This window comes from Rhineura floridana, chromosome 5, assembly GCF_030035675.1.
Source record: "Rhineura floridana isolate rRhiFlo1 chromosome 5, rRhiFlo1.hap2, whole genome shotgun sequence".
Classification (NCBI taxonomy): domain Eukaryota; kingdom Metazoa; phylum Chordata; class Lepidosauria; order Squamata; family Rhineuridae; genus Rhineura; species Rhineura floridana.
In genome coordinates this window covers 96,070,121-96,096,458 of record NC_084484.1, presented here as the reverse complement: position 1 = coordinate 96,096,458, position 26,338 = coordinate 96,070,121, and the positions used below count along the sequence as shown (strand labels likewise).

At 41.9% G+C, this 26,338-nt stretch overlaps 1 protein-coding gene across 3 annotated transcripts in view; it reads right to left on the bottom strand.

The window, feature by feature from the left end:
* The window catches only part of PRDM15 (PR/SET domain 15), a 73,841-nt gene that overhangs the window by 47,168 nt on the left and 335 nt on the right, over window positions 1-26,338 (bottom strand). For all 3 annotated transcript variants that reach the window (XM_061627592.1, XM_061627590.1, XM_061627591.1), the window contains exons 2-6: window positions 15,115-15,160; window positions 12,000-12,093; window positions 10,226-10,379; window positions 8,165-8,417; window positions 7,053-7,172 (exon numbers count right to left, since the gene is read on the bottom strand). In XM_061627592.1, coding sequence (XP_061483576.1) covers window positions 7,053-7,172; window positions 8,165-8,417; window positions 10,226-10,379; window positions 12,000-12,093; window positions 15,115-15,151 — 658 coding nt within the window. In that variant the 5' untranslated portion in view covers window positions 15,152-15,160. The remainder of the gene's footprint in view (window positions 1-7,052; window positions 7,173-8,164; window positions 8,418-10,225; window positions 10,380-11,999; window positions 12,094-15,114; window positions 15,161-26,338) is intronic.

The following is a 26,338-nucleotide window of genomic DNA, read 5'->3' as shown; positions in this document are numbered from 1 at the left end:
TATTTCCCGTGTCACCTGGTTCCAAGGTACGTAAACCAGTGGGCCCTAAATGGTTTGATAAAGATTGCCAATTGCTAAAACGTCAGCTAAGGTCTATTTATCTAAAATATCGTCAGCAGCATCTGAAACATCTTCCCCCTGTATACTATTTAATCAAAAGCAAATACAAGGCAACTCTTGCCACCAAAAAGAGTCTAGCAAACCAGGACGAATGGAAGAGTCTCATTCGAGCATCTAGGATCAAGGACTCTAAAAGCTTTTGGTCTATAATTTCGAAGGCCTTTAGACCCTTGTGCTTGGTCACGTGTAACATCCCCCCCCCAAATTTGGGAACGGTATTTCAGATCTATGTATAATTCCGAAAGATCCAAGGACTCCATTGCATTCTCACCCCCGGATCTTTTCTTGCTCCCGTCATGGCTCCCCATTAATCAGATGGAGATAAGAAATTTGATTGATGGGTTAAAAGCAGGTAAAGCGCCGGGATCAGATAACATCCCTCCTGAACTCTTAAAAATTTTTCAAGAATGGTGGGCCCCTCTTCTTGCAAAACTATTTACTGAGCTTAATGAATCTGGTCACTTCCCGACAACATGGCGAGAAGCAATAGTCATTCCCATTCATAAAAAAGGAGACAGAGATGATCCCTCTAATTATCGCCCCATCAGCCTCTTATCAGTTATTGGTAAATTATATGCTTTGTATTTGAAAACAAAACTCCAGTCTTGGATGGAGGAACAAAATATCTTAAGCAAGGAACAAACAGGATTTAGAAAAGGGACCTCTGTCTTGGAACATTGCCTCCTTTTACACCATCTTGCAGAAAAGTATGGTAAGCATAAGGGAAATGGATTATATGTCGCCTTTATTGATTTAAAGGCTGCATTTGATTCTATTCCACGTGATATTTTATGGACTAAATTATCAAAATCCACAATAGATAAGACTCCTATTTTTGATGTACCATTTGCACCAACACACATCTCTTTGGGTGCGTTGTGGGAAAGACGGCGGGTTAACTAAATCCATCCCTACGTTCACAGGGGTGAGACAGGGCTGCATATTAGCCCCTCTTCTCTTTAATTTATTTTTAAATGATCTGAACGAACGTTGCCTTTCCCACGACCATCATACTCCCAAGCTTGCTGGTGAAAGCTGCCCCTTATTGCTATATGCTGACGACGCAGTGCTCCTCTCATTATCGAAGGTTGGACTCAAACGCACACTAAGGGCGTTCATGGCTTATTGTATAGAGAACCAGTTATCAATTAACTTTGACAAAACTAAAATCCTAGTATTCTCCAAACGAATAAACACCCCAGTTTGGATAATCAACGGTCATCCAATCGAACAAGTATCTCAATATAAATATCTCGGGATTATTTTCCACTCTTCGCTGAATTGGTCTTCCCATAGAAGATCGGCGATAATGAGCGCTAGGATCTCCTTAAAGAACTTGCTCCGATACTTCTATTATAAAGGGGGACAATATATTCCGGCGTTGACCCAGATATTTAAGAACAAAATCATTCCCCAAATTTTATTCGGAGTCCCAATATGGATCCACTCAATGGATACATCAGTTGAAGCTGTTCTTTCCTTTTTTTGCGTTGCTTGTTAGGAGTGCCTAGGTGCGTTCCTTCAGTGGCGCTTAGATTAGAATGTGGGTTTATCTCGATGGAATGTCAGGCTTGGTTGACGACTGTTAACTTTTGGGTTAAAACATCATCCAATACTTCTTCCGGACTAATATCCTTATTCTGGAAAGATAATTGGCCTTCTAGTTGGAATAATAAACTGGAAACAAAACTGTTGCAAATGGGTCTTTCCAAAGAATATTTAGCATCTCAATCTCCAAGTGATGCCCTAGCTATTATTCGTTCTAGATTTAAGGATATTGATCACCAGACCTCAATTAGCAGGGCTTCCAAAATATGCTCCCCGTTGCACTTGAAATTAAACTTTGTACTTGGAAAATCAAATTCCTATCTAGATTTGCTTACTATCCCTAAACTACGCTCAGCCTTTTCTAAGGCCAGGTTCAACTCCCTAAACTCTGCGGTAATGGAAGGGAGGTTTAGGGGGGTTCCATACGAACTTCGAGTTTGCCCGTGTGGTGCTGGTAGCATAGAAACTCTTCAACATACTTTTCTTTATTGTCCCTTGTACTCTCAGATCCGCATGAAGTTTCTTGGTCCAATATTGGAGAAACTGAGCCATAATACGCCCGAAGCTATTGTTGCTCACTTGCTTTCTGGATTGGATAAAGAAACTACCATTCAAGTAGCCAAATTTGTACAGGTGGCCCAGCAGAAGCGTACTTCTATTAATACTCCTTCATAACCGTATAGCCAGACCTGTGCTTATGCCGCGCTTTTGTACTAAGCCATATTGTATACTGTATATTGTACCCTTGGTTTTTTATTGTATTTTGCATTTTTTTGTTTCTCTTGTGGGTCTATGATGGTAAATAAACAAGTACAAGTACAAGTTCATAATATGTGATCTGAAGTATTCTGAAAATATTTTCTTATGAATTTATCACCTACAGTCTTCCATTTTTAAAGTGTGCGTGCACGTGCTCGATTCAATACAAATTGTAGACAATAAGCTGGGGAAGTATCCATTGCTGCCTGTGCACAAGCGGAACAGATTTCTGCTTGTATTTCTCATTCCTCTCTTCCTTCATGCAGTCTGCAAATCTATTTAGGAAGGTTGGGGGAACTTTCTGAGCAGATTTGGAATGGGGTACAGGGGCAGGAGAGGAAAGTACCAAGAGTTTTGATCCTTTTTGAGAACAGCAGTCCCTTATGCCATAGTACAAGCACCTTCATTTTAACAGTGTTTTGAACTGGTTTGAGAAACACAAGCCCAAAGCCCTGTTGTGTATATGGAGCTAACTGTGTAGTACTCTGAACTGTGGCTCTTAATTCCAGTTTCCCAAGATGCAATAACTAGAACAAGCCCCAAAGTTTTGTGACATGGAAACCCAAGTTCTAAATGAGGGAAATTCAAATTCAAAAAATTAAATTATGCATATCAAGACAATATATACATATGGATTTGCATAGGAAATATAACCACACTCAATTTACATACATTAAATGGCATGTAGGGCAAAAAAAATGGTGCTCCATGTTTTGATTAATCCTGTTTCAATGCTAAGAAGCAACTTAAACAGCCTGCTAAGAGAGTCAAACAGCAAAACTCTGTGGCAGCAATAATGTCCCTTATTGATGGGCACCCTTACAAAGCTCTTTTGAAAAGAAGGTAGTGCTGGGAAACTCTTGCTCATTCCCTTGCCATGGATTTTTATTGCTACCTACCATATTACCTACATAATCCTTCTGTTTTTGACTCTGGTATTCCCCCCTCCCCCAGCTTTTATTATGCTTTATGATAGTTTTGATTGCAGCTGCTTTTAAACTGTTTTGTTGCTGGGCTCTTTTGGGAGGACAGGTGGGATAGACACTTAATACATTTAATAAATAAATAAATGTTAGTGTGACTTATTTCTTTTCTCTCTTGCTGTTTCTTCTGTGTTGTATTTTATTAATTTTGTAAACCACATTGGTAGAAGGAAACACAGGTTGTAACTACTTTAATAAAACAAATTTTTAAAAAAGAAAAATGACATATTTGGGTTTGTGCAGACAGCAGAATTAGAATTAAAAATAATATGAACATCTGGAGCCTAATCAAGTCAAGATTCTTGAATTTTATTTAATCTTGCATATAAGAACATGGATCAGGCCAAAAATGGTACAAGAGCCAACAATGAGATGTGGCTGCAAAAAAGGCAAATGCTATATTTAGGCTGCATTAACAGAAGTATAGTTTCCAAATTGCATGAAGTATTAGTTCCCCTCTATTCAGCACTGGTTAGGCCTCATCCTGAGTACTGCATCCAGTTCTGGTCTCCACACTTCGAGAAAGATGCGGACAAACTGGAACAGGTTCAGAGGAGGGCAATAAGGATGATCGGGGGCTGGAAGCAAAGCCCTATGAGGAGAGACTGAAAGAACTGGGCATGTTTTGCCTGGAGAAGAGAAGACTGAGAGGAGATATGATAGCACTCTTCAAGTACATGAAAGGTTGTCACATAGAGGAGGGCTGGGATCTCTCCTCGATCGTCCCAGAGTGCAGGACATGGAATAATGGGCTCAAGTTGTAGGAAGCCAGGTTTTGACTGAACATCAGGAAAAACTTCCTAACTGTTAGAGCCATACGTCAATGGAACCAATTACCTAGAGAGGTAGTGGGCTCTCCGACAATGAAGGCATTCAAGAGGCAGCTGGACAGCCATCTGTTGGGCTTTGATTTGGATTCCTGCATTGAGCAGGGGGTTGGACTTGATGACCTTATAGGCCCCTTCCAATTCTACTATTCTATGATTCTATGATTCTAAGAGGCAGTATGCCTCTGTATTTCAGTTGTGGAAATCATATATCCTTGTTAAGACACACTGATCCTGATCCAAAATTCTCCGGGTACACTAAGGCACACACAGAACCCACAATGAGCAAGGGTTTCCCAATTCACTTCAACACCAGGAGTACATCACATCAAATCAGTATCAAAGCACCCTCAAGCTGCTGCTATATAGGGGGAAGTAGCTGCATGTTTTCTCATTTTATCTTTAAAAACAGGAGGGGGGAACCTTTTTCAGCTGAGGGCCACATTCCCTCATGGGCAACCTTCTGGGGACCGGATGCCAAGGGTGGGCACAGCCAGAGACAAAAGTGGGTGGGGCAATGGATGTGACTCTTACTGTTTTACCGACAGGCATCAACAGGTAGCATTGGGGGAGGAGGTTTCAGACCCTTGGCTCTCAATTGTGGTGTGCCACAGAGCTCTGTCCTCTCTCCCATGCTATTTAATATCTATATGAAGCCGCTGGGGACAATCATCAGGAGATTTGGGCTGCAGTGTCACCAATATGCGGATGACACTCAGCTCTATCTCTCGTTTAAATCTTCACCAGAGTCTGCTGTGGAGACCATGTCCAAGTGCCTGGAATCCGTGAGTGGATGGATGGGAAGGAACAGGCTGAAGTTGAATCCTGGTAAGACTGAGGTGCTACTCGTGGGAGACAAGGGAAGGCTGGGAGATGTTGACCTGGTGTTCGACGGGGTGAAATTGCCCCTGAAGGACCAGGTCTGCAGCCTTGGGGTTGTTCTTGATTCCAAGCTGTCCATGGAGGCTCAGATTTCGGCAGTGAGCCGGGCAGCTTGGTATCAATTACACCTCATTCGTAGACTGCAGCCCTATCTTCCTGCTCATCAGCTCCCACTGGTGGTACATGCCCTGGTCACCTCTAGGTTGGATTACTGTAATGCGCTGTACGTGGGGTTACCCTTGAAAACGGTCCGGAAATTACAACTTATACAAAATGCTGCGGCTCGACTACTTACAAACTGTCGCCGCCGGGAACACACCACCCCAGTGTTGTTCGACCTACACCGGCTCCCAGTTATTTTCCGGGCCCAATTCAAGGTGTTGGTATTAACCTTTAAATCCCTATACGGTCTCGGCCCAGTTTATCTGATGGAGCGCCTCCAGCGCCACCAACCATGCCGCCCAACAAGATCAGCCACACAGGACCTTCTCTCAATCCCGGCAACTAAAACAGCTAGGTTGGCGAGGACAAGAGAGAGGGCATTTTCAGTGGCGGCCCCCACTCTCTGGAACTCCCTCCCGTATGACCTTCGACATGCCCCTTCCCTGAATGTATTCCGCCAAGCTTTGAAGACCTGGCTCTTCAGACAGGCCTTTGGGACTTACGGGGAGGGTTAAATTTTTACGACCAATAGCCTACTACTCTGTACTGGAACTGTTTTATTGTTTTATTGTTATATTGTATTTTATGATGTATTTTATTATGATGTAATGTATTGTTGTTAAATTGTACGTCGCCTAGAGTGGGCATTGGCCAGATAGGCGACCCACAAATTAAATTATTATTATTATTTATTATAGGGTATACTGCAACCGCACAAAAGTCAGAGGTTTCTATATCTCTCCCCCATTTCTCCATCTCCGGCAGGCAGGGGTGAATTATCACAGTTCCAAGCTAAGTTCCAGCCAGGCAAAAGCACTTGTCAAGAGTGTGGAGCAGGACCAGTGAGGTGTGTGGTCTGGGGACAGTCCCAAAGCTCACACAGAGAGGCCTGGAAGGCTACACTTGGTCCCTGAGCTTCAGGTTCTCCACTCAGTCTAAGGCAAGAGGGGTAGAAACAAGCTTTTCAAATGCAATCTTAAAAAAAACCCAAACCAAATCACACCTCTGTAGCTGTGATCTTAAGATAAACAAACACATCCAGCATTTAAAAGCATGCCTATGGATCTGTGGGCTTTAACAGTCTTTCTCTTTCTTGTCAGCAGCTGAGATTCTTGGAAATTAGTTAGCACTGAGCATACTAACAAATGGATGGGGAACCTGTGACCCTCCAGATGGTGTCCAATGACATCTGCAGGGCAAAAGGTTTCCCATCCCTACTGGAACATGTTAATTGGCTGGACTCTGCTTCAAGAGGCTCACTACTTTCTAGAGTGCTCACTAGGTCATAACAAACAAAAATCAAAGACTTAATATCTTAAAAAACAGAGTGGCGAATTCTACACTAGGGGTGGGGAACCTGTGGCCCTACACATGTTGTTGGACTACAACTCCCATCAGCCCCAGCCAGCACGGCCAGTGGTCGGGGTGATGGGAACTGTGGTCCAGCAACATATGGAAGGCCAGAGGCCTGGGCTAGACATTTCAGATATAGAATATGAGGGGCATACAAAAGCATCCTGATCAGTTCATAGCAAACAAGTATGTTGGGATGAAGATCTATGTTTTCCTAAATGGAGGAGCAAAAAGGATAATGAAAAGTCACTGGTTTAAACCTTCTCTTTGGTACCCATCAGAGAGAGATCAGACTCATCCAAAACACTAACATACATCAGATTTTGCCATCTGTGTCATCACAGGCAAACACTGTAACAGCTGATTAGAGCGCCATTATATAGTGTGTGAACAAAAGCGACAAAAAGAGTTTCCGTACCTGAAAGTTTAGGCCGTGAGAGTTTTAATTTCTTGAGAGAAAAAGTGCTGCCAGAACAGGGAGGCTTTGAAGCAATTTTGTTTCCCTCTTGGTCACATTCCATTACAACTAAGCACACATCTATCAGAGATACAATGTTTCCATTAGTTTATTTTTCTACTAACTACATTATTGTTACAATGCCAGGAGCCAACACATCTCTTGCCCTATAGACAATATATATTGTCTATATATGAGGGGCACTTGAAACTTTCTTAGTCAATGTCCAGAACCACCTCCATTCTACTTAGTTTAATAACTTTTGTTATAGTGTGCTTGTTACAATTCAAATGATTTAAATGCAGGCTGCATACTTTTTCTACCTGAAGTCTGTCCTCATGTTTTGCATATGGGTTGATAGGCATTAGGTTCCAATTTCTATCTCAAAGGAGAACAGAATATCAGAAACTCTCAATTTCAATCATTCAGTCAGGGCTGATTACACAGCCCTGCAATTATATGGCAACATAGCAAAACAAGCCATTGATTTGGGTAACTAGAAATTGTTATATCAGATTACAGGAATTGTACTGTAATGTGGTACATAATTCACTGTTTTATACAGTGCACACTAACATTTTAAGATCACCTTAATGCTGGATGGGATTGGAGGATGCCTGTTCCTCTACTACACAGAAAGCCCTTAGGGCCAAACTACACAGCAGACATGTATAGCTTTTCTCAGATGTTCTCTTTCTTAAATTTCCTCAATTTGAAACAGAAAGCAGTCTCCTTTTTTGTGGGGAGGGGGAGACAAAGAGAGATGTATGACATTTTGATCACAAAGAAGCTGAAAAGGAAAGTGTTAAAGAACCTCCTCTGTTGCTGGTGTGCCTCTGCTGAAATTTACAGCCTTGGAGGCCTGCTTTCTATGTAAAAGTAGAAAACATCAATCAAAGGAAGCATACAGCTATGTGTAATTGGCAGCTTGGCAATGCATGAACCAGAACAGAGATTCTATCAGGGTTTTTTTTAATGTGGGGGAGAAATTTGCATGAAATAAACCCCACAGAGAAAAACTGAAGTCAGAACATTTTTTGGTGTAGTTAAAATAACTAAGCAACCAAACGTACCATTGGCAATGCTAGTAACTTGCTTTAGAACGGGCTTCTCCATTTTTTTGGCATAGAAAGCTGCGTACCATACTCTTAACTCAGTTCCCGGTGGGATGTCCCGGGAAGTAGTGAAGTAAATGTCATTATCATGCTGGAAGGCAGACAGGTTCTGGTGCTCGTATTGGTTGGCTGGTCTCACCATCATCATCCAGTTACAATCATCTTCATTAGAAGTATCAAAATACACCGGAGGATCATCCTTCTGAAAAACCTAATAGACACCCATGCAAATACTGAAGATAAACTTCTCATTAATGATCAATGAATAAATAACAGTACACATAAGAATGCATTTTTTACTACAATATGCCTTGCCTTTCATCTAGACATAACTATAGTGACACCTGTGGAAGCCATTAGAACGTGGCTTTCACACTACTATGAAAAGTGGCAACTTAATATGAATTTGGCCTGACTTTTATATCTAAATGCTTCTTAGATCCCATCATTTTCTTTGGCCTAAACAATCAGCAAGTTTCTGCTTCGTAGCTGCCTATGTCATACTGTCATCCTTTTTTATTTTTGCTTTGCGCCCTATCTTACCATATTTTTCACACCCCTGACTTCATAGATCTGCTGAAATCTTTATTGCAGGCATGGGGAATGTCTAGTGCAAGGGCCATGTCAGATCCTCCAGGGATCCTAATTTGACCCATGAGACAGTTTTCCCACAGCCATGCCCATCCACCCCATCAGTATGGGACAGGTAATGCTGCAGCTGCAAAGGAACAATCAGGAGTCTTAAAGTGCATTCCCGATTGAATACAAACCTGATGGCAGAGGAACAGAGTCTTACAGTGGGTGCCAAATGCAAGCCCCACTGGGATCAGCTCCATGCTGGAGCTCCAGAGCGGAGCTGATTTCTGCTGAAAGTGGAGGTTGCATTTGGCGCTGTAGTCATGGCTTGAAGGGCCCCTCCTTAGGCTGGGAGGGTGGAGCTTCCGCTCCGCAATCTGCGGCCGTGTTGGGTTGCGGGGCCTAGCAACCTGATGTTGCCATGGATACCAATGCAGGTGGTATGGGTTTAAATAGGTGCGCCCGCCTCACCTACCTCCTGCGTCGCCACATCAGCACGCTGCACATGTGCCTACCATCATCCGAGATTGCGGCAAGGTTGCCCCCCTGCCTCTGTCTTGGGTGATGGCAGGTGTGTGCACACAGCACACTGGCAGAGGAGGTAGGTGGGGCAGGCAGGCCTATTTAAGCATGTGCCGCCTGCATCAGGAGGGAATGTGGGAAGTATGACAACATTGGCCCGGGGCAATCTGGTGCCCAAGGACCCACTCATGTCTGGTGCTGCTCCTGGGTAGACTGTCTCTGAATATGGAAATTGGAGTCGTACTTGTTACAGAATCGGCTGTAGGTTGCAGAAAGTCCATTATACTTTGGAACATTTGGATAACCTTGTTCTGCTTTCTAGAGAAGAAGTTGTGTTAGTCTGTTGCAGCAAAAGCAATGAAGAGTTTTGTGGCACTTTAAAGACTAATAACAGTATTATGGCATAATGGCATAACGGTCTACATCATTACATGCATGAGGTGCTATCCTAGTTACAGGTTATATACACATTCCATTTACCTCTACTCTCACTGTTTACAACTTCTCCAAATCATGTGTTTATATATCTGCAGCTCAGGACAACACTTAATGCATTTTATGAAGTGGACTGTAGTCCATGAAAGCCTATGTCGTAATAAATTTGTTAGTCTCTAAAGTGCCATAAGAATCTTTGTTGTTCTTCTTGGTTCTCCACCATATGATGTCTGCCAGCATCAGCACATCTTGGTTGCCCAACTCCACTCTTTGAAAGTTAGCAGATGAACTACAATGCATGTCATGCAAACAAAACTTTATAGCTTCAGCTCCTGGTAACGAAAAGGCCACTGTGTATGTGTGTGTGCGCAAGAGAGAGAAAATGACTTAATGAAATAAATACACCTTTAGACAATGGTAGAGTCTGGCTGCTCTATCTGTTAGTGCCATCACATTATCAGTAACCTAAACACAGCATCACTGTACCTTTAATGGAAATGCTGACTCCTTTTCTATTTTGGCAACTCTCTTGGATTCAAAGGGGCCAAACTGGGTACGCTTCACCAACTGAGTTACTGCGAAAATGCCTTCCATCCCATCTTCTACTTGCCTGATCTCCAGGTTGGAGGGAAGGGATGACCTAAGAAATTAAAATTTTGAGCTTATCAAGACAATCCATAAATGAGTTGATTCTACCACAGATCTGCAACCATCCACAGAGAAAAGAATTCAGTCTAACATCCACAGAGGGAAGAATTGAGTCCTTGCTCCTCAGTGGCAAAATCAGCAAATGCTATCAAGTGCAAGGGAGAGATTCTTATATATACCTGCTACACTGACAGAATAATTAAAATAATGAAAAACCACATGACCCTTCTTCTACACTATTGCATGGTTATTTCAGTGTGGGTAATCACCTATGCATGTGTTCAGATCCCTCTCTAATCAGTGGTAATTGCTCTCTCTTTGGACCACTTCAAAAATTATTATTTTTCTACAGGAACATAGGATGCTGCCTTATACCAGGTCAGAATATTTGTCCATTTAGCCCCATATTGTTTTCTCTGATTGGCAGTGGCTATCCAGGCAGAGCCCTTTCCCATCACATGCTACTTGATCCTTTTTTAAAAAATGCCAGGGATTGAAATTGGGATCATCTGCATGTGGAGCATGTGCTTGATCACAAGAGCCATGGTCCCTCCCCAACAAGCACTTCCATCTGGGAAAGGACATGAAACCATGTGTAGAACTACACAAGCTTTCACCTACATTAAAGTTCTTTTCATGTCAGAAATCTACAATCTGAAGTGACCCTAGGTCTCAAATTTAATTTAATGGTATAAAATTTATATGAAACTATCTCACATACCTACTGTGAAAATAAAGTCTGTGAGGCACATCAGACATTACATATATTTATATATAGCAATACTAATTCAAAAAGTATCACTAAAGGTGATTAGGTTACCTAATAAACAGATCTTCACCCCAAGTTGTTCTCTTTTTGACAATTTAGTAACACCACCAATGAATGCAGGGAAAACTGATCTTCTGCCTAAGGACTGTGTCCTTTGCTTAACAAAGGAACTGTTGCCAGGGCATATTCATGCTTCCAAACCAATATCCAATGAAGTATTTGCTCTCACGCAACTACTTCTGCTCACACAGGGGAACTTCCCTTCTCTCTTCCTCCTGCACCCCCACAAATCTGCTCTGGAAGGCTGAGAGGAGTCCCCAGATCATAATGGGGAGGGAGGGAGAAGGGGAAGTTCCATTATGCAAAAAGAAGTTGCTCCGCTTGTGCAGTGACTTAATTGGCTACAACTCCTCGTCCTAAACTGGGCGGTTTGTAAGTTCCCTCTTTGTGTCCACATTATGCAATCCACGTGCACCATCCACACAGTGGTGATCAGCCCTGCTTTTCTCTCTCACTGGGGTAAATGCTGGAAGCTATCCTCTACCTCCAAGAAAAGGTGGCGGTAACAGGGATGCTCTAGCCTTAGTATCTGCTCTGGCTGACAAGACTAAATGGCACACCATCTTCACTTGCTACTGAAAATATTATAGAATGAGAACTTGCAGCAGACATTTAGAGTAAGATGCAGGTAAGTTCTCCAAGACTATAAGCATTACTACTTCGAAATGCAGTACCAAAAGCAAAATAAAAATCCAGTGAGAACAGAGGGTTCCCTTTTACGCTGCCAACCTGGCTGCATTTACTTTAAAAACAAACAAGCCAACAGAGCAAAAGTTGCCTTACCTTGCCCTACTTAACACAAAGGAATCTTTGACTGTCACCACTGGGCCCAGTTCTGGACATTCAGAATCATGATGCTGATTACAATCTTCACACCCTGAAAGCAGAAAAAAAAGAGAACAGATTTCTTTCTCATCCCTTTGCTAGTAAGTATCCATGGAGAAATCCAAGCCCCTTCACGCTTATTCCAACTACTGTGAAATTTAACAACTCAGTGGCCATGTACTCAGGTGAATCAACAGTATAGTACAACTCATCTCAAGGACAAACAGGGATAAAATGGCACTTCTGTTATCAGACTATAACAGGATCTGGAAAATTCTCAAAGAAAACATGCTTTGAATAAATGTTTTAAAATATAGTTTTATCAGCTGAGAAATGTTTCTTAGAACAAGGAGAAGTAACACTTGGTATAACTGATTTTGGCAGCAACACTTAGCATAATTGATTTTGGCTGGAAAATAATATTAACATTTTCGGAATCAATGTGTGCACAATTTGATTTGCTTTCCTTTAGATGTTATACATATATTTGCAGCATCTTTCACTGGGGAATAGTAAGATTACTTGAAGTTATTTTTATCACCACTGTTTAAAGTAAAGGCTATTACAACAACTAAGAGGCATCACAATTAGACCAACTTGCAAAGAAGGAGCAAGTATCATGTCTAGGAGTGAACTGCATGAATAGCCACAGCTTTACTGGCTGTTTTTTGTCACAGTAGGTCTACTATTTCTGCAGATCCATTCCTTGATCCAGGCCAGAACTTTCAAAATGTCCTGGTCTAAGCACAGACACAGGACTGGCAGGGCAAGGAGATTTCTGGGAGGAAGAACGCTAGTCAGCCCGTGGTTGTATGCAAGGAACTTTTAGAATAAAAACCTACATCTACTAAGCTTAAGCTGAATCCAGATCCTTATTTCTAACTGAGCCTCAGGCCTCTAAGCAACAGTAGCCTTGTTGACATGTCGCACTTGCCTTAGTGAGACTGCACAAGCCTGTAGGCTCCCAAAGAGGAGTTCGCACCTGCTTTGCTCCTCCCTGCTGAAACCTTTTTTTTATAGTTTGTGGTTGGACAGGAGATGTAGCTCAGTGGCAGAGCATGTGGTTTGCATGCAAAAGGTCCCAGGTTCAAACCCTGACATCTCCAGTTAGGGTTGGGAGAAACTCCAGTCTCAACTCCTGGAGAGCCGCTGCCAGTCAGTGTAGGCAATACCAAGTTGATGGAACAATGTTCTGACTTTGTATAAGGCAGCTTCCTATGTTCCAATGTCCTATTAGGGAGCTTAGCCATGAGCCCCAGTTTGTACACTAACCCAAACAAGAACATAAGAAGATCCCTGTTGGATCAGGCCAAAGGCCATCTAGGCCAGCATCCCATTCTCACAGTGGCCAACCAGATGCCTCTGGGAAGCCCGTAAGGACCTGGGTGCAAGAGTCCTCTCCCCACTTGTGATTCCTAACAACTGGTACTCAGAAGCATACTGGCTCCGACAGTGGAGGAAGAACATAACTATCATGGCTAGTAGACACTGATACCCTACGTGAATTTGTCTAATCCCCCTTTAAAGCCATGGCTCAGCTCAGTGTGGTACAGCAGCAAAAAAAGGGAGGAACAAAGTGGCTGCAAGCTCATCTCCAGGAGCCTGCACAGCATGGTTTCACTAAACCAAGGTTTGATTTACCGTGCCCTGTAATAACTACCAGGGCAAACCTAGAAAAGCTCTGCTGCATATTTCATTCTCCGCCATGCTTGCATGTTTCTTCTTTGGATCCCACCCATAACATAAGCCCAAGATTACTTCTATTTTGCACGAAGGGAGGTTACCTCCCATCTTACATTTCACTTATTCAAATGTACGATCTATACCAACACAGCTTATGCAGAACATGAACTGACATGGTATGCAGGCAAAACTATCATCACATGGTATAGCCATTTAACCCAAGTCAGCAGCACAGTTACAAATTGAACATAATTTCTAACTCCTGATTTTCTGCTTTTAAACCTACACCATTGCACCTTACTGCTCCCTAATGATGTCCCTATAGCTCCTTCTCAAGTCAATCTGTAATTTATGAGTCTTGTCTCAGGCACACCAGCTTAGCTTGCTGGTAAAAAAGAAAAAAGCATCACAGATGTCAGCTTTGCGGGCATCTGCAAAGCTATTAGCTATGTTCTAACCCCTCGGTATTTATTAATTGTGATGCTGCATGAAGAAAAAGCATGGAACAGCATCATTTCCATTGCATAAGTTCAGCTATATTACAGCAAGACAAATTGTTTGGCTTGGAAAATGAGACTGCTCGAAGTCATGGATGCCATGGTATCAGTTGCCTTCTCCACGTCACTTAAATTCTAGCTCAGATAGGTGGGAAGAATCCCACAGCAAATAAGAATCCTCCTACAGACAAGGTTACTCAGTTGCTTCCCACCAAACTGCAAACGTGCATATTCCAAACATATACATGTCTGATCCTACCAAACTCCTCTCTGGTGCACCCTCACTCCCTTACAAGAACCTTACATAGATTGCTCTACCATGGGAGTAAAACTATCTTCACTCTCTGCCAACGCACTCTGACACCACCAGACATCAATGCATGGGTGTACTGTTTGAAAGGGCGTTCACGTATAAGATCCCCTGTGTGTAGGCCCAGACTGCACAGTTGATATCCCAGATAAAACCTGTGATTGCACAGTGCAATATGGGCCTATGTGTATGTCTTTTTGAACATCATGCCCACATGTGAATACTTATGTGAGAAAATTCTTGCTTCATCTTTGATGTAAATCCTGTATCTTACCCCCTCAGGTCGGCTTGCATTTGTGCCCACCAGTACCTCCTATGGCAGCCAGAAAGTTCTCACTAAATATCCCATAAACATCCGCAATGCAAGTTTGCTCTTCCTGCTCAGTTCCTGTTTGCACTGGCTCAGCCTCTCCTACATTGCATGGCAGGATAGGACACCCACTGCCCCATCTGTTCTGAACAGAGGAGAGGTGAAAAGAGCCTAAAGCACGACATTCCAAGTGCAATAGCCCCACTTTCTCTTGTTCCCCAGCAACTGGTATTCAGAGGCATACTGAATACAGAGGTATTCTTGGATACTTACATATAAGCATGGCCTCCTTGCTGCCATCTTTTGCCATTTCAGAAACCTGTCAAAACAGAAGAGACAAAGATACCAAAAAGACACTTAAGCATTTCATAGCAAAATGCTCACCCTCAGTGTTATATGGACTCATAAATACAAACAAAAATGCTTTAAAGAGGCTGTATGCAATCAGGACCCATGTTACATTCAATTGGAGTTTTAAGGATATGGATTTCTCCTAAATTTATAAACAGAATAGGACTCACAAAATTAAAGGAATGTAGGAAGCTGCCTTCGATCAAGCCAGACCATTGGTCAGTACTGTCTACAACGACTGGGAGCAGCGCTCCAGGGTTTCAGACAGGGGCCAGTCCCAGCCCTACCTGGAAATTCCAGCTGCTCTGCCACTGAGCTACAGCCTTGTCATAATCCACTAATGTTCTTGCCTTAACAATCCTCTGCACAATAACGAGGAATGGTAGTTCCTAGCAATGGTACACATAGCTTATATGTTAGCGATATTGTAGTTCTGAGTAACACCAATGTAAGTATTGTGTAGATTTAGAAACACATATTACTTCATTGAACCATTCTTTGATTACCGTTACTTTATCCCAATGACCCTAATCTGCCTTGATAAATTCTTTACTCATCTTGCTATTTTGCTGCTGCACCACACTGAACTAAGCCAAAGTTTGGCTTAGTGTGCCATCCAAACCTTGGCTTGTGGTTAAGTTCTCTCTAGACTATCTATGACCTGTAACCAATAATTACAGCTATGTACAGCTCAGGTTGGCTTAGCTCTGTGCAGTATGGCAGCAAAAAGGACCAGGGAGCAGCTGTGAGCCTCTCTTAGCCATGGTTTTTCACATCATGACATGCAAACTAGTCCAATGAATAGCGTGTGCTGCTACTAACAAAATGAAGGCTAGCAGTAGCCCAAGAAAAGCTACTTGCTGTAGAAGGGTTAGAGTCAGCTTTCTTATGCCAAATTGAGCACAACTGGGATTTACTCATTCTACTTTGAGGAGATATTTGGGGTTTAGGGTGGCAACACAATCTGAAGTGTACAAATATACAAATAAGTAATAGCTCAACTTTATATTTCCAACTTTGCACTCACTGCAAAGTATGCTGCTCACTCAAATTTCCACCCTCCCCATCCATCATTCACTACTTCTAAGCCTTCAATCTGATAGATTCAGAAACAACAGATTTTGCTTTAAAATTATATGCAGTCTCAGGTAACTGTGATAGATAACAACCGAGAAAGGCAAAAATTGGTATTTGGGAGTTTTGTAGGGGGAAAACCCTCCCAAATGCAGAAAAGGCAAGCAAGGAAAGTGTCATGGTGTTTTTTAGGGTGGCTCCTTAGCTTTTGGTTATGGAAAGACAAACTACAAAATGAGAAAACCTCTGTATTTCAATTATTTCCGTCTAAACAAATTAAAATTGATTGATGGAAATAATTGAAATACAGAGATTTTAACCCTACATGCAGTTCATTTACTTGGAGGCATAAAGAACCCTGGCAGTTCAGTTTGGATTAATTACCTAGAATGAACATGTGGTTAGTATGGTATTCACCAGCTACCTCTGAAGATCTATGGGGCACAGGTGATTTCTCCAAATAGCTATTGGGACTGCATGAATAATAGATGCTTCACAGTTTTACGTGGCAGCAAACATGCTTTCCACAACATGTATGCCCACTGGGCAGGTACAACCAATTCTGGCTGTTTGGAAACACTACTTTCTCTCGTGTGTGTTTTAGATTTGCGAATAAATAATTTCAATTGTATATCTTATATGTTACAAGTAAAGTCTTTCTTAACTCTGTTATCCCGACATTAGAGCTGTAAATTGTTTTTAGAACTGCAATATGAATCTGTTACTATTTTATGATGTTACTGCTGTTCTGCTGGCTGTTCGTCATCATATGATCTGATTCTTTGAGGGTGTTTTTTTAGCACTATGAAAACTGCTCTGGCAGCCTCCATACTTAAGACTAACCTATTAAATTTTTGTAACAAATAATCAATCAGCTGTAGGATCAGAAGCTGGTGCACTTTTGTGGGAGTGTGGATACGTATGGGAAGTCAGCGAAGATCGCTTGTGAAGGAACCCATAAAAAACTACCTTAGATGGTTTAAAAGGTGATTAGATAAATTCAGAGGCTATTATCTTAATGCCTAACAGCCATGATAGCTAAATAGAACCTCCACATTCAAAAGTATTCTATATTATCAGATGCTGGGGACAAACAGTGGAGGGCTGCTACCTTTACACCCTGCTTGTCAACTTAAGAACATAAGAACATAAGAAGAGCCTGCTGGATCAGGCCAGTGGCCCATCTAGTCCAGCATCCTGTTCTAACAGTGGCCAACCAGGTGCCTGGGGGAAGCCCGCAAGCAGGACCCGAGTGCAAGAACACTCTCCCCTCCTGAGGCTTCCGGCAACTGGTTTTCAGAAGCATGCTGCCTCTGACTAGGGTGGCAGAGCACAGCCATCACAGCTAGTAGCCATTGATAGCCCTGTCCTCCATGAATTTGTCTAATCTTCTTTTAAAGCCATCCAAGCTGGTGGCCATTACTGCATCTTGTGGGAGCAAATTCCATAGTTTAACTATGCGCTGAGTAAAGAAGTACTTCCTTTTGTCTGTCCTGAATCTTCCAACATTCAGCTTCTTTGAATGTCCACGAGTTCTAGTATTATGAGAGAGGGAGAAGAACTTTTCTCTATCCACTTTCTCAATGCCATGCATAATTTTATACACTTCTATCATGTCTCCTCTGACCCGCCTTTTCTCTAAACTAAAAAGCCCCAAATGCTGCAACCTTTCCTCGTAAGGGAGTCGCTCCATCCCCTTGATCATTCTGGTTGCCCTCTTCTGAACCTTTTCCAACACTAGAATATCCTTTTTGAGATGAGGCGACCAGAACTGTACATAGTATTCCAAATGCGGCCGCACCATAGATTTACACAACGGCATTATGATATCGGCTGTTTTATTTTCAATACCTTTCCTAATTATCGCTAGCATGGAATTTGCCTTTTTCACAGCTGCCGCACACTGGGTCGACATTTTCATTGTGCTGTCCACTACAACCCCGAGGTCTCTCTCCTGGTGGGTCACCGCCAGTTCAGACCCCATGAGCGTATATGTGAAATTAAGATTTTTTGCTCCAATATGCATAATTTTACACTTGTTTATATTGAATTGCATTTGCATTTTTCCGCCCATTCACTCAGTTTGGAGAGGTCTTTTTGGAGCTCTTCGCAATCCCTCTTTGTTTTAACAACCCTGAACAATTGAGTGTCGTCAGCAAACTTGGCCACTTCACTGCTCACTCCTAATTCTAGGTCATTAATGAACAAGTTGAAAAGTACAGGTCCCAATACCGATCCTTGAGGGACTCCACTTTCTACAGCCCTCCATTGGGAGAACTGTCCGTTTATTCCTACTCTCTGCTTTCTGCTTCTTAACCAATTCCTTATCCACAAGAGGACCTCTCCTCTTATTCCATGACTGCTAAGCTTCCCCAGAAGTCTTTGGTGAGGTACCTTGTCAAACGCTTTTTGAAAGTCTAAGTACACTATGTCCACTGGATCACCTCTATCTATATGCTTGTTGACACTCTCAAAGAATTCTAATAGGTTATTGAGACAGGACTTTCCCTTGAGAAGCCATGCTGGCTCTGCTTCAGCAAGGCTTGTTCTTCTATGTGCTTAGTTAATCTAGCTTTAATAATACTTTCTACCAGTTTTTGACTTCCGGGAAGGATGACTTCGCTTGTGCCTGCTTGTTGAGACGAGCTTTCGTCTCAGAAGAAGCTTTTTCAGTTCTAAAATCAGTCAGAACGTTCTTTTTGACTGGTAAAGATTTTCTCCCGGGCAGGGAGAAACGTAGAGATTAACCACAAAAGCCTGTTTTTATTGGGAGGACTGGATTTCATTAATTTATGAGAGAAGGTTCAGCCAACAATGCCGGACGGACTTCCAACAAGCTCTAACTGATTAATGCGACACGTTTATCTTTTCTCCAAAGAAAAACGGACTTTAACAGGCAAGCATCCTTCTTTCTATTTTCTTTTTCACTTGGCTTAAATTGCTGCAGCAAAAAGAGATTTGTCAATGAATCAGCTATAAAGAATTTCTGGGTGAGTTTTAACTCTTCTCTGTTATTCACGAAATTAAGGAGGAAAGAAATCGAAAAAGCTTATTTTTATTTTTATTGCAAAAAGCTGTCCTGGAAGTGCATTCTAAAGATATAAACGGAAGAGGGATTTCTATTCCGAGGAGAAAAAAAATAAATAAATTTGATTTATGAACTTTGGAATATTATATGTCTGGGACTATTTTCTTTTTGGTCTATTTCATTTTGACAAATCTGCTTGTTCACGACGTCACTAATTGTTTTGATGCTGGGAACTAAATTTGTTTTGTATTCCTGAACATATAAGAGATAAGGTAGGCTGTTCTGTTTACACTGTGATGTCATCAAGCCTGGAATTTTAACCCAATTGTTGCTGAAATAAGAAGTGGTTTTTTGTTTTTTTTCGTGGTTTTAAGAATGGCAATCAAGAAAGTGGCTGAGAATCTGGAAGTAATTATGTTTCAGAAAATAATGGATGAGATTGAGATAACGAAACAAACCCTGAGACAGGGTAGAAAGGAGATGAAAATTGAATTGGGCAAAATGACGCAGGAGCTTAAAGAAATAGGGGATCTTGTGAGAGATGAGATTAGAGATGAGAAAAGAAAAATTAAAGGGAAGATACAAGCCCTGGAGATTGGAACAAATGTGGAATTGGAAAAAGATCTGGAGTCTATGGATATTAGAAACAAAGTTTACTGTTTGGAATTCAACGTTGTCTCTGAAGAAATTAATGAAGATATTAGAGATAAAGTTATCAATGTCTTGGATAATTTTTTGGACTGGAATGATGTGATGGAGCTTGACATAGAAAAAATCTATGGAATTAACTACAGATATGTGACAATGGAAAAATTCTCAAGAGATGAGTCAGTGCATTTTGTAAAAAAGAACAGAGATATGACTTCACAACAATATTTCAGCAACATATTCAGAATTGATGGCAAGGAAATATTTGTGATAAAGGAAATTCCCATCAGACTCTTATTATATGACTATGGCTATGACAGCAAGATTATTATGGGATACTGATAATGGAAGAATGGACACTGAAATTACTGGACTTAACAGGACTATGGAAGATGGAATTAATATTGATATTGGAAGAATGGCTATTGAAATTATTGGACCTAACAGATTTGATGAGATGGATTAATCTATATGTTTATTTGGACTATGGTTATGACAACAAGATTATTATGGGATACTGATAATGGAAGAATGGCTATTGAAATTATTGGACCTAATAGATTTGAATTAGATGGATTGATTGACATGCTTATTTGATTATTATGGGATACTGATAATGGAAGAATGGCTATTGAAATTACTGAACTTAACAGGATTATTGAAGATGGAAGATGGAATTAACATTGATAATGGAAGAACGGCTATTGAAATTATTGGACCTAACAGATTTGAATTAGATGGATTAATCGACATGCTTATTTGGAGAAAAATTGATAAGATATATTTCTCAAAGAATTGAAACCTCTCTTTGACTTTTTGTGGAAAGAATAAAGTAATGTTTATGAGATTTGATGATTAACTAAGATAACTACTGGAGGAAAGTGATTTTATAATATAATTTAAGAGACAGGATTGTTATATATTGTAGACCTATAACTGATCTGCAACAAATCGGAAGTCAACATTTTATTTTACTGTTTAATCATTTTTGTTTTGTTTTGTTTTTTGTCTTTGAATGTTTTTTGATTTTGTTTTGTTTGTTTTATGAAAATTTGAATAAAAATTATTGAAAAAAAAAAACTTTCTACCAGTTTTCCAGGGACAGAAGTTAAGCTAACTGGCCTGTAATTTCCGGGATCCCCTCTGGATCCCTTTTTGAAGATTGGCGTTACATTTGCCACTTTCCAGTCCTCAGGCACGGAGGAGGACCCAAGGGACAAGTTACATATTTTAGTTAGCAGATCAGCAATTTCACATTTGAGTTCTTTGAGAACTCTCGGGTGGATGCCATCCGGGCCCGGTGATTTGTCAGTTTTTATATTGTCCATTAAGCCTAGAACTTCCTCTCTCGTTACCACTATTTGTCTCAGTTCCTCAGAATCCCTTCCTGCAAATGTTAGTTCAGGTTCAGGGATCTGCCCTATATCTTCCACTGTGAAGACAGATGCAAAGAATTCATTTAGCTTCTCTGCAATCTCCTTATCGTTCTTTAGTACACCGTTGACTCCCTTATCATCCAAGGGTCCAATTGTCTCCCTAGATGGTCTCCTGCTTTGAATGTATTTATAGAATTTTTTGTTGTTGGTTTTTATGTTCTTAGCAATGTGCTCCTCAAATTCTTTTTTAGCATCCCTTATTGTCTTCTTGCATTTCTTTTGCCAGAGTTTGTGTTCTTTTTTATTTTCTTCATTTGGACCAGACTTCCATTTTCTGAAGGAAGACTTTTTGCCTCTAAGAGCTTCCTTGACTTTGCTCGTTAACCATGCTGGCATCTTCTTGGCCCTGGTGGTACCTTTTCTGATCTGCGGTATGCACTCCAGTTGAGCTTCTAATATAGTGTTTTCAAACAACTTCCAAGCATTTTCGAGTGATGTGACCCTCTGGACTTTGTTTTTCAGCTTTCTTTTTACCAATCCCCTCATTTTTGTGAAGTTTCCTCTCTTGAAGTCAAATGTGACCGTGTTGGATTTTCTTGGCAATTGGCCAGTTACATGTATGTTTAATTTAATAGCGCTGTGGTCACTGCTCCCAATCGGTTCAACAACACTTACATCTTGCACCAGGTCCCGGTCCCCACTGAGGATTAAGTCCAGGGTTGCCGTCCCTCTGGTCGGTTCCATGACCAACTGGTCTAGGGAATAGTCATTTAGAATATCTAGAAACTTTGCTTCTTTGTCATGACTGGAACACATATGCAGCCAGTCTATGTCCGGGTAGTTGAAGTCACCCATTACTACCACATTTCCTAGTTTGGATGCTTCCTCAATTTCATATCTCATCTCAAGGTCGCCCTGATCTATCGTCCCCAGAATTAAAACCCTCCTGGGGCATGGTATCACCACCCACAACGATTCTGTGGAGGAGTCCGCCTCTTTTGGGGTTTCGAGCTTGCTGGATTCAATGCCTTCTTTCACGTATAGAGCGATTCCGCCACCAATACGTCCTTCCCTGTCCTTCCGATATAGTTTATATCCAGGGATAACCGTATCCCACTGGTTTTCTCCATTCCACCAGGTCTCTGTTATGCTCACTATATCAATGCTCTTCTCTAAGACCAAGCACTCCAGTTCTCCCATCTTGGTTCGGAGGCTCCTAGCATTATCATACAGGCACTTGTAAGCAGTGTCTCTCTTCAAGTGTCTTTGGCGCTTGTGGTTTGGCCTGTAGTAATTTTGCTCTTCTGAATTTATATCCTGTGCCCCTGCTCTCACAATGCCTACTTCTAGGCCCACCCCTTTTAAAATTTCATCATTTTTTTGGTTTTTATCCCAGGGGGGAGGTTTACTCCGAACCGGACCTTCCTCAGCTCCTGTCGGGTTTCCCTCCTCAGTCAGTTTAAAAGCTGCTGTGCCACCTTTTTAATTTTAAGTGCCAGCAGTCTGGTTCCATTCTGGTTCAAGTGGAGCCCGTCCCTTTTGTACAGGCCCGGCTTGTCCCAAAATGTTCCCCAGTGCCTAACAAATCCAAACCCTTCCACCCGACACCATCGTCTCATCCACGCATTGAGACTGCAAAGCTGTGCCTGTCTGGCTGGTCCTGCGCGTGGAACCGGTAGCATTTCAGAGAAAGCCACCTTGGAGGTCCTGGCTTTCAGCATCCTACCTAGCAACCTAAATTTTGCTTCCAGGACCTCACGGCTGCATTTCCCCATGTCGTTGGTGCCAACATGCACCATGACCACTGACTCCTCCCCAGCACTGTCTACCAAACTATCTAAACGACGGGCGATATCCGCAACCTTCGCACCAGGCAGGGAAATCACCTTGCGGTCTACACGCCCATCACACACCCCACTGTCTATGTTCCTAATGATTGAATCACCCACTACAAGGATCCCTCCACCCCCTGGAGATATATCCTCAGCACGAGAGGACAGCTGCTCATCCCCCAAGGAATGGGTCCCTCCTAAGGGATCGTTTCCCTCTTCCTCAGCTGGATGCTCTCCTTCCCTGAGACCATCGTTCTCCATGATAGCAGAAGAGCTATCATCCTTGGAGTGGGACACAGCTATAATGTCCCTGAAGGCCTCCTCCACACACCTCTCTGCCTCTCTCAGCTTTTCCAGGTCCGCCACCTTGGCCTCAAGGAAATGAAGTTGTTCCCGGAGAGCCAGGAGCTCATTGCACCGAGAGCACACCCACAACTTCTGTCCAACAGACAGATAGTCGTACATGCTGCAGGCGGTGCAAAACACTGGAAAGCCCCCCCACCCCTGCTGGCTTCCCCAAAGTATCAAGTTGGGCAATGTTATAAGCACAAGGCTGGACTAAATAGTACTTTGGCCAAATCCAAGAGTTCTCTTCAGTTCAGGTGTGGGGAACCTTTGGCCCTCCAGATGTTGCTTAACTGCAGCTCCCATCATCCATGGCTATTGGACATTTTTGCTGGGGCTGATGGACCTTGTAGTTCAGCAACATCTAAAAGCCCAAAAGTTCCACATATCTGCCTTAGTTCCTAATCTACTGCCAGTGCTGGAGAAGAGACAAGACATGGCCAGGAAAAGGAGACTGCCTTTAACTGTGTTTTGGCCTCCACCTTCCTCTTGTATCTAGGCTCCCAAGTGGTACAACATGAGAATAAATCCTGATTGAACCAAGTGATAGCAAAAGAAAGGAGACAGAAAAAACATTGCACTAGACAAGTCTACAAGTTATGTCACAAATTGACATGTTGACAAAAGCAGAGTTAATACATTTTACACCTACCTGCAATATTTCTACATCTGTGGCCATTTTTACCTCTTACAACTGCTATTAGTAGAATGGTTTGATTTTTGATATTTTTAATGTCTTAATTTAGTTTAGTTTGGTTTAGTGGAAAAATTCAGATATACTGTACAATTGATAATATTTATTGCACTTCCTTTGTTTTGCAAGAATATAAATAATCAAGGCTACATGATTTCAAAAATAGCACCAGTCGAACAGATAATTGCTTGCAGTAATCAGCTAATTGGTACACTGTTCTCTGGGCAAAATAGGAGAGGAAGCAGATCTAATAAATACAAAAAAGGAGTGTCAGAAGTATCAAAGTGTGAGATAATATTTGAGTATAGCTGGGAAAATGCAGAGATCTGACACTGAGCAACAGTCCAGAGCCAATCCTGTAACCTGATGAGATTTTAGCAGAAATAAATATGCACAAACATTTGCACGATTAGAGATACCAGCAAATTTGATTTATTCACACCAAAAATGGGAGGACAAAAAAGACTACCAGCAGATTAACAAATGAATTTATACCTGAATTTGTGGAAGAAAACAAGAACATCACTTTCCGGTATTGTATTTTGCTTACTTATTTAACACTGTAATCTTAATTTTAATTCTGTATGTGATTATTCTGCAGCATTTTTGTCATCTTAAATGGGCCTGTAGTACCTGAACTTCACTGGCTCCAAGAATGTTTTAGGACCATAATTACAATGTTATCCATGCATCTTGCAGTTGAATGCATCAATTGTCAGCACCCTTTAACAATGAAATCTCTTCAACAAACAAGCATAATTAACTTCCTTAGCAGGATGTGACTATGTGTGGAAAAAATAAATGTACTATGGAAATCAGCATTTCTCCTTGAAAACACCCCATGACATCACACTGAGAATGTCACCAAAAGTAAGAGTGCAAGCAAGTATCAATAAGGGGAAAAAATCAAATTGGAAACAAAAAGCACCCCCATCCCAAATATAAAAGGACATTAATAGTAATCCTACCCTTAATTCCATTCTTGAGGTTCTTACAAGCCACACATAAATTGTGTCATTTCACACATTAGTTTCTTTCTGACATGTGTAGTAATATTTTTCCAGAATATAGTAAGATGTGGCCTCAATACAGGCAAACAGGTCAGAAAATGCCCCCAATTAGCACAGCTCCTTTTGGTAGACCATCTCTACTCATTATCCTTTTATCAAAACCAGTTAAGCTCAGTTATCACATTACATCTGGATTTATTTTCAAACATGGATATGACCCACAAAACTTAAACTAGAATCTTGTAAAAATGTAAGAAAGAGTAACGTATGCCATGAGATGTATCTGCCTAGCTAACAAGTCTTTGCCAGCCCAGAAGAAAATCTGTTCTAATACTACTCTTTGTTGCTAAATAGATTAGGAAATGGAAAATGTGACTCAAGCATGTCTTTAATATTTAAAATATAAATTATGCATAATAAGCAAGGTCTTATACCTTGTGTACTTCACGATAGTGGCTAGCAACGAAGAATGATGAAAGTTTATTTTTTTTTAAAAAAAATGTTTCATTGTAGTTTGTTTATGCCTGAAGTTGGGAAACTAGTCGCACTGGGATAATGTGGTTACAAAGAAAGGGCATGTTTGTTATACCGAATTACTTCAAGGTCTGGGGGTGTGACCTTGTGTATGTGGCATAAAAGGAGCAAATAGACGGCTCCTTGTCCACCAGAGAGGGCACGATGTGAGAAAGCGCTTCCTGTGGATTTTACACAATCTCCCATCTCTCCGGATGGCTGCAGCATTGAGCGGGCAACCTTCACACATACACCCTCGCAAGGAGCGCCTGCCTTGCCTTGCCTTTCCATTTGCCAGCCGCGCATGAAGCGCAGAGACGGTGACAAGGAAAGGAGCTCAGAGGCGCTTTGTTCTCCACCTGAAAAAGCCAAAAGCACAGGCCAAGCCCAACCCCAGCAGGGCGGCTCCTCTTGCGGTGCCCATTCTCTCCCTCATACAGAAACTGCCCCTCCCAGGTCTGGCGCGGGCTTGGAGAAGGAAAGGGCGGGAGGGAACCGCAGCCCAGGACAGCAGTGGCGACGACAGGCAAGCCTGTCCGCTCCGCGCCGCCGAGGGAGGCGGCCGACTGCCTGAACCGGGCCGGGGTTCCGGGAGCGGCTCCGCCGGGTTTTGCCTCGGATCCGCC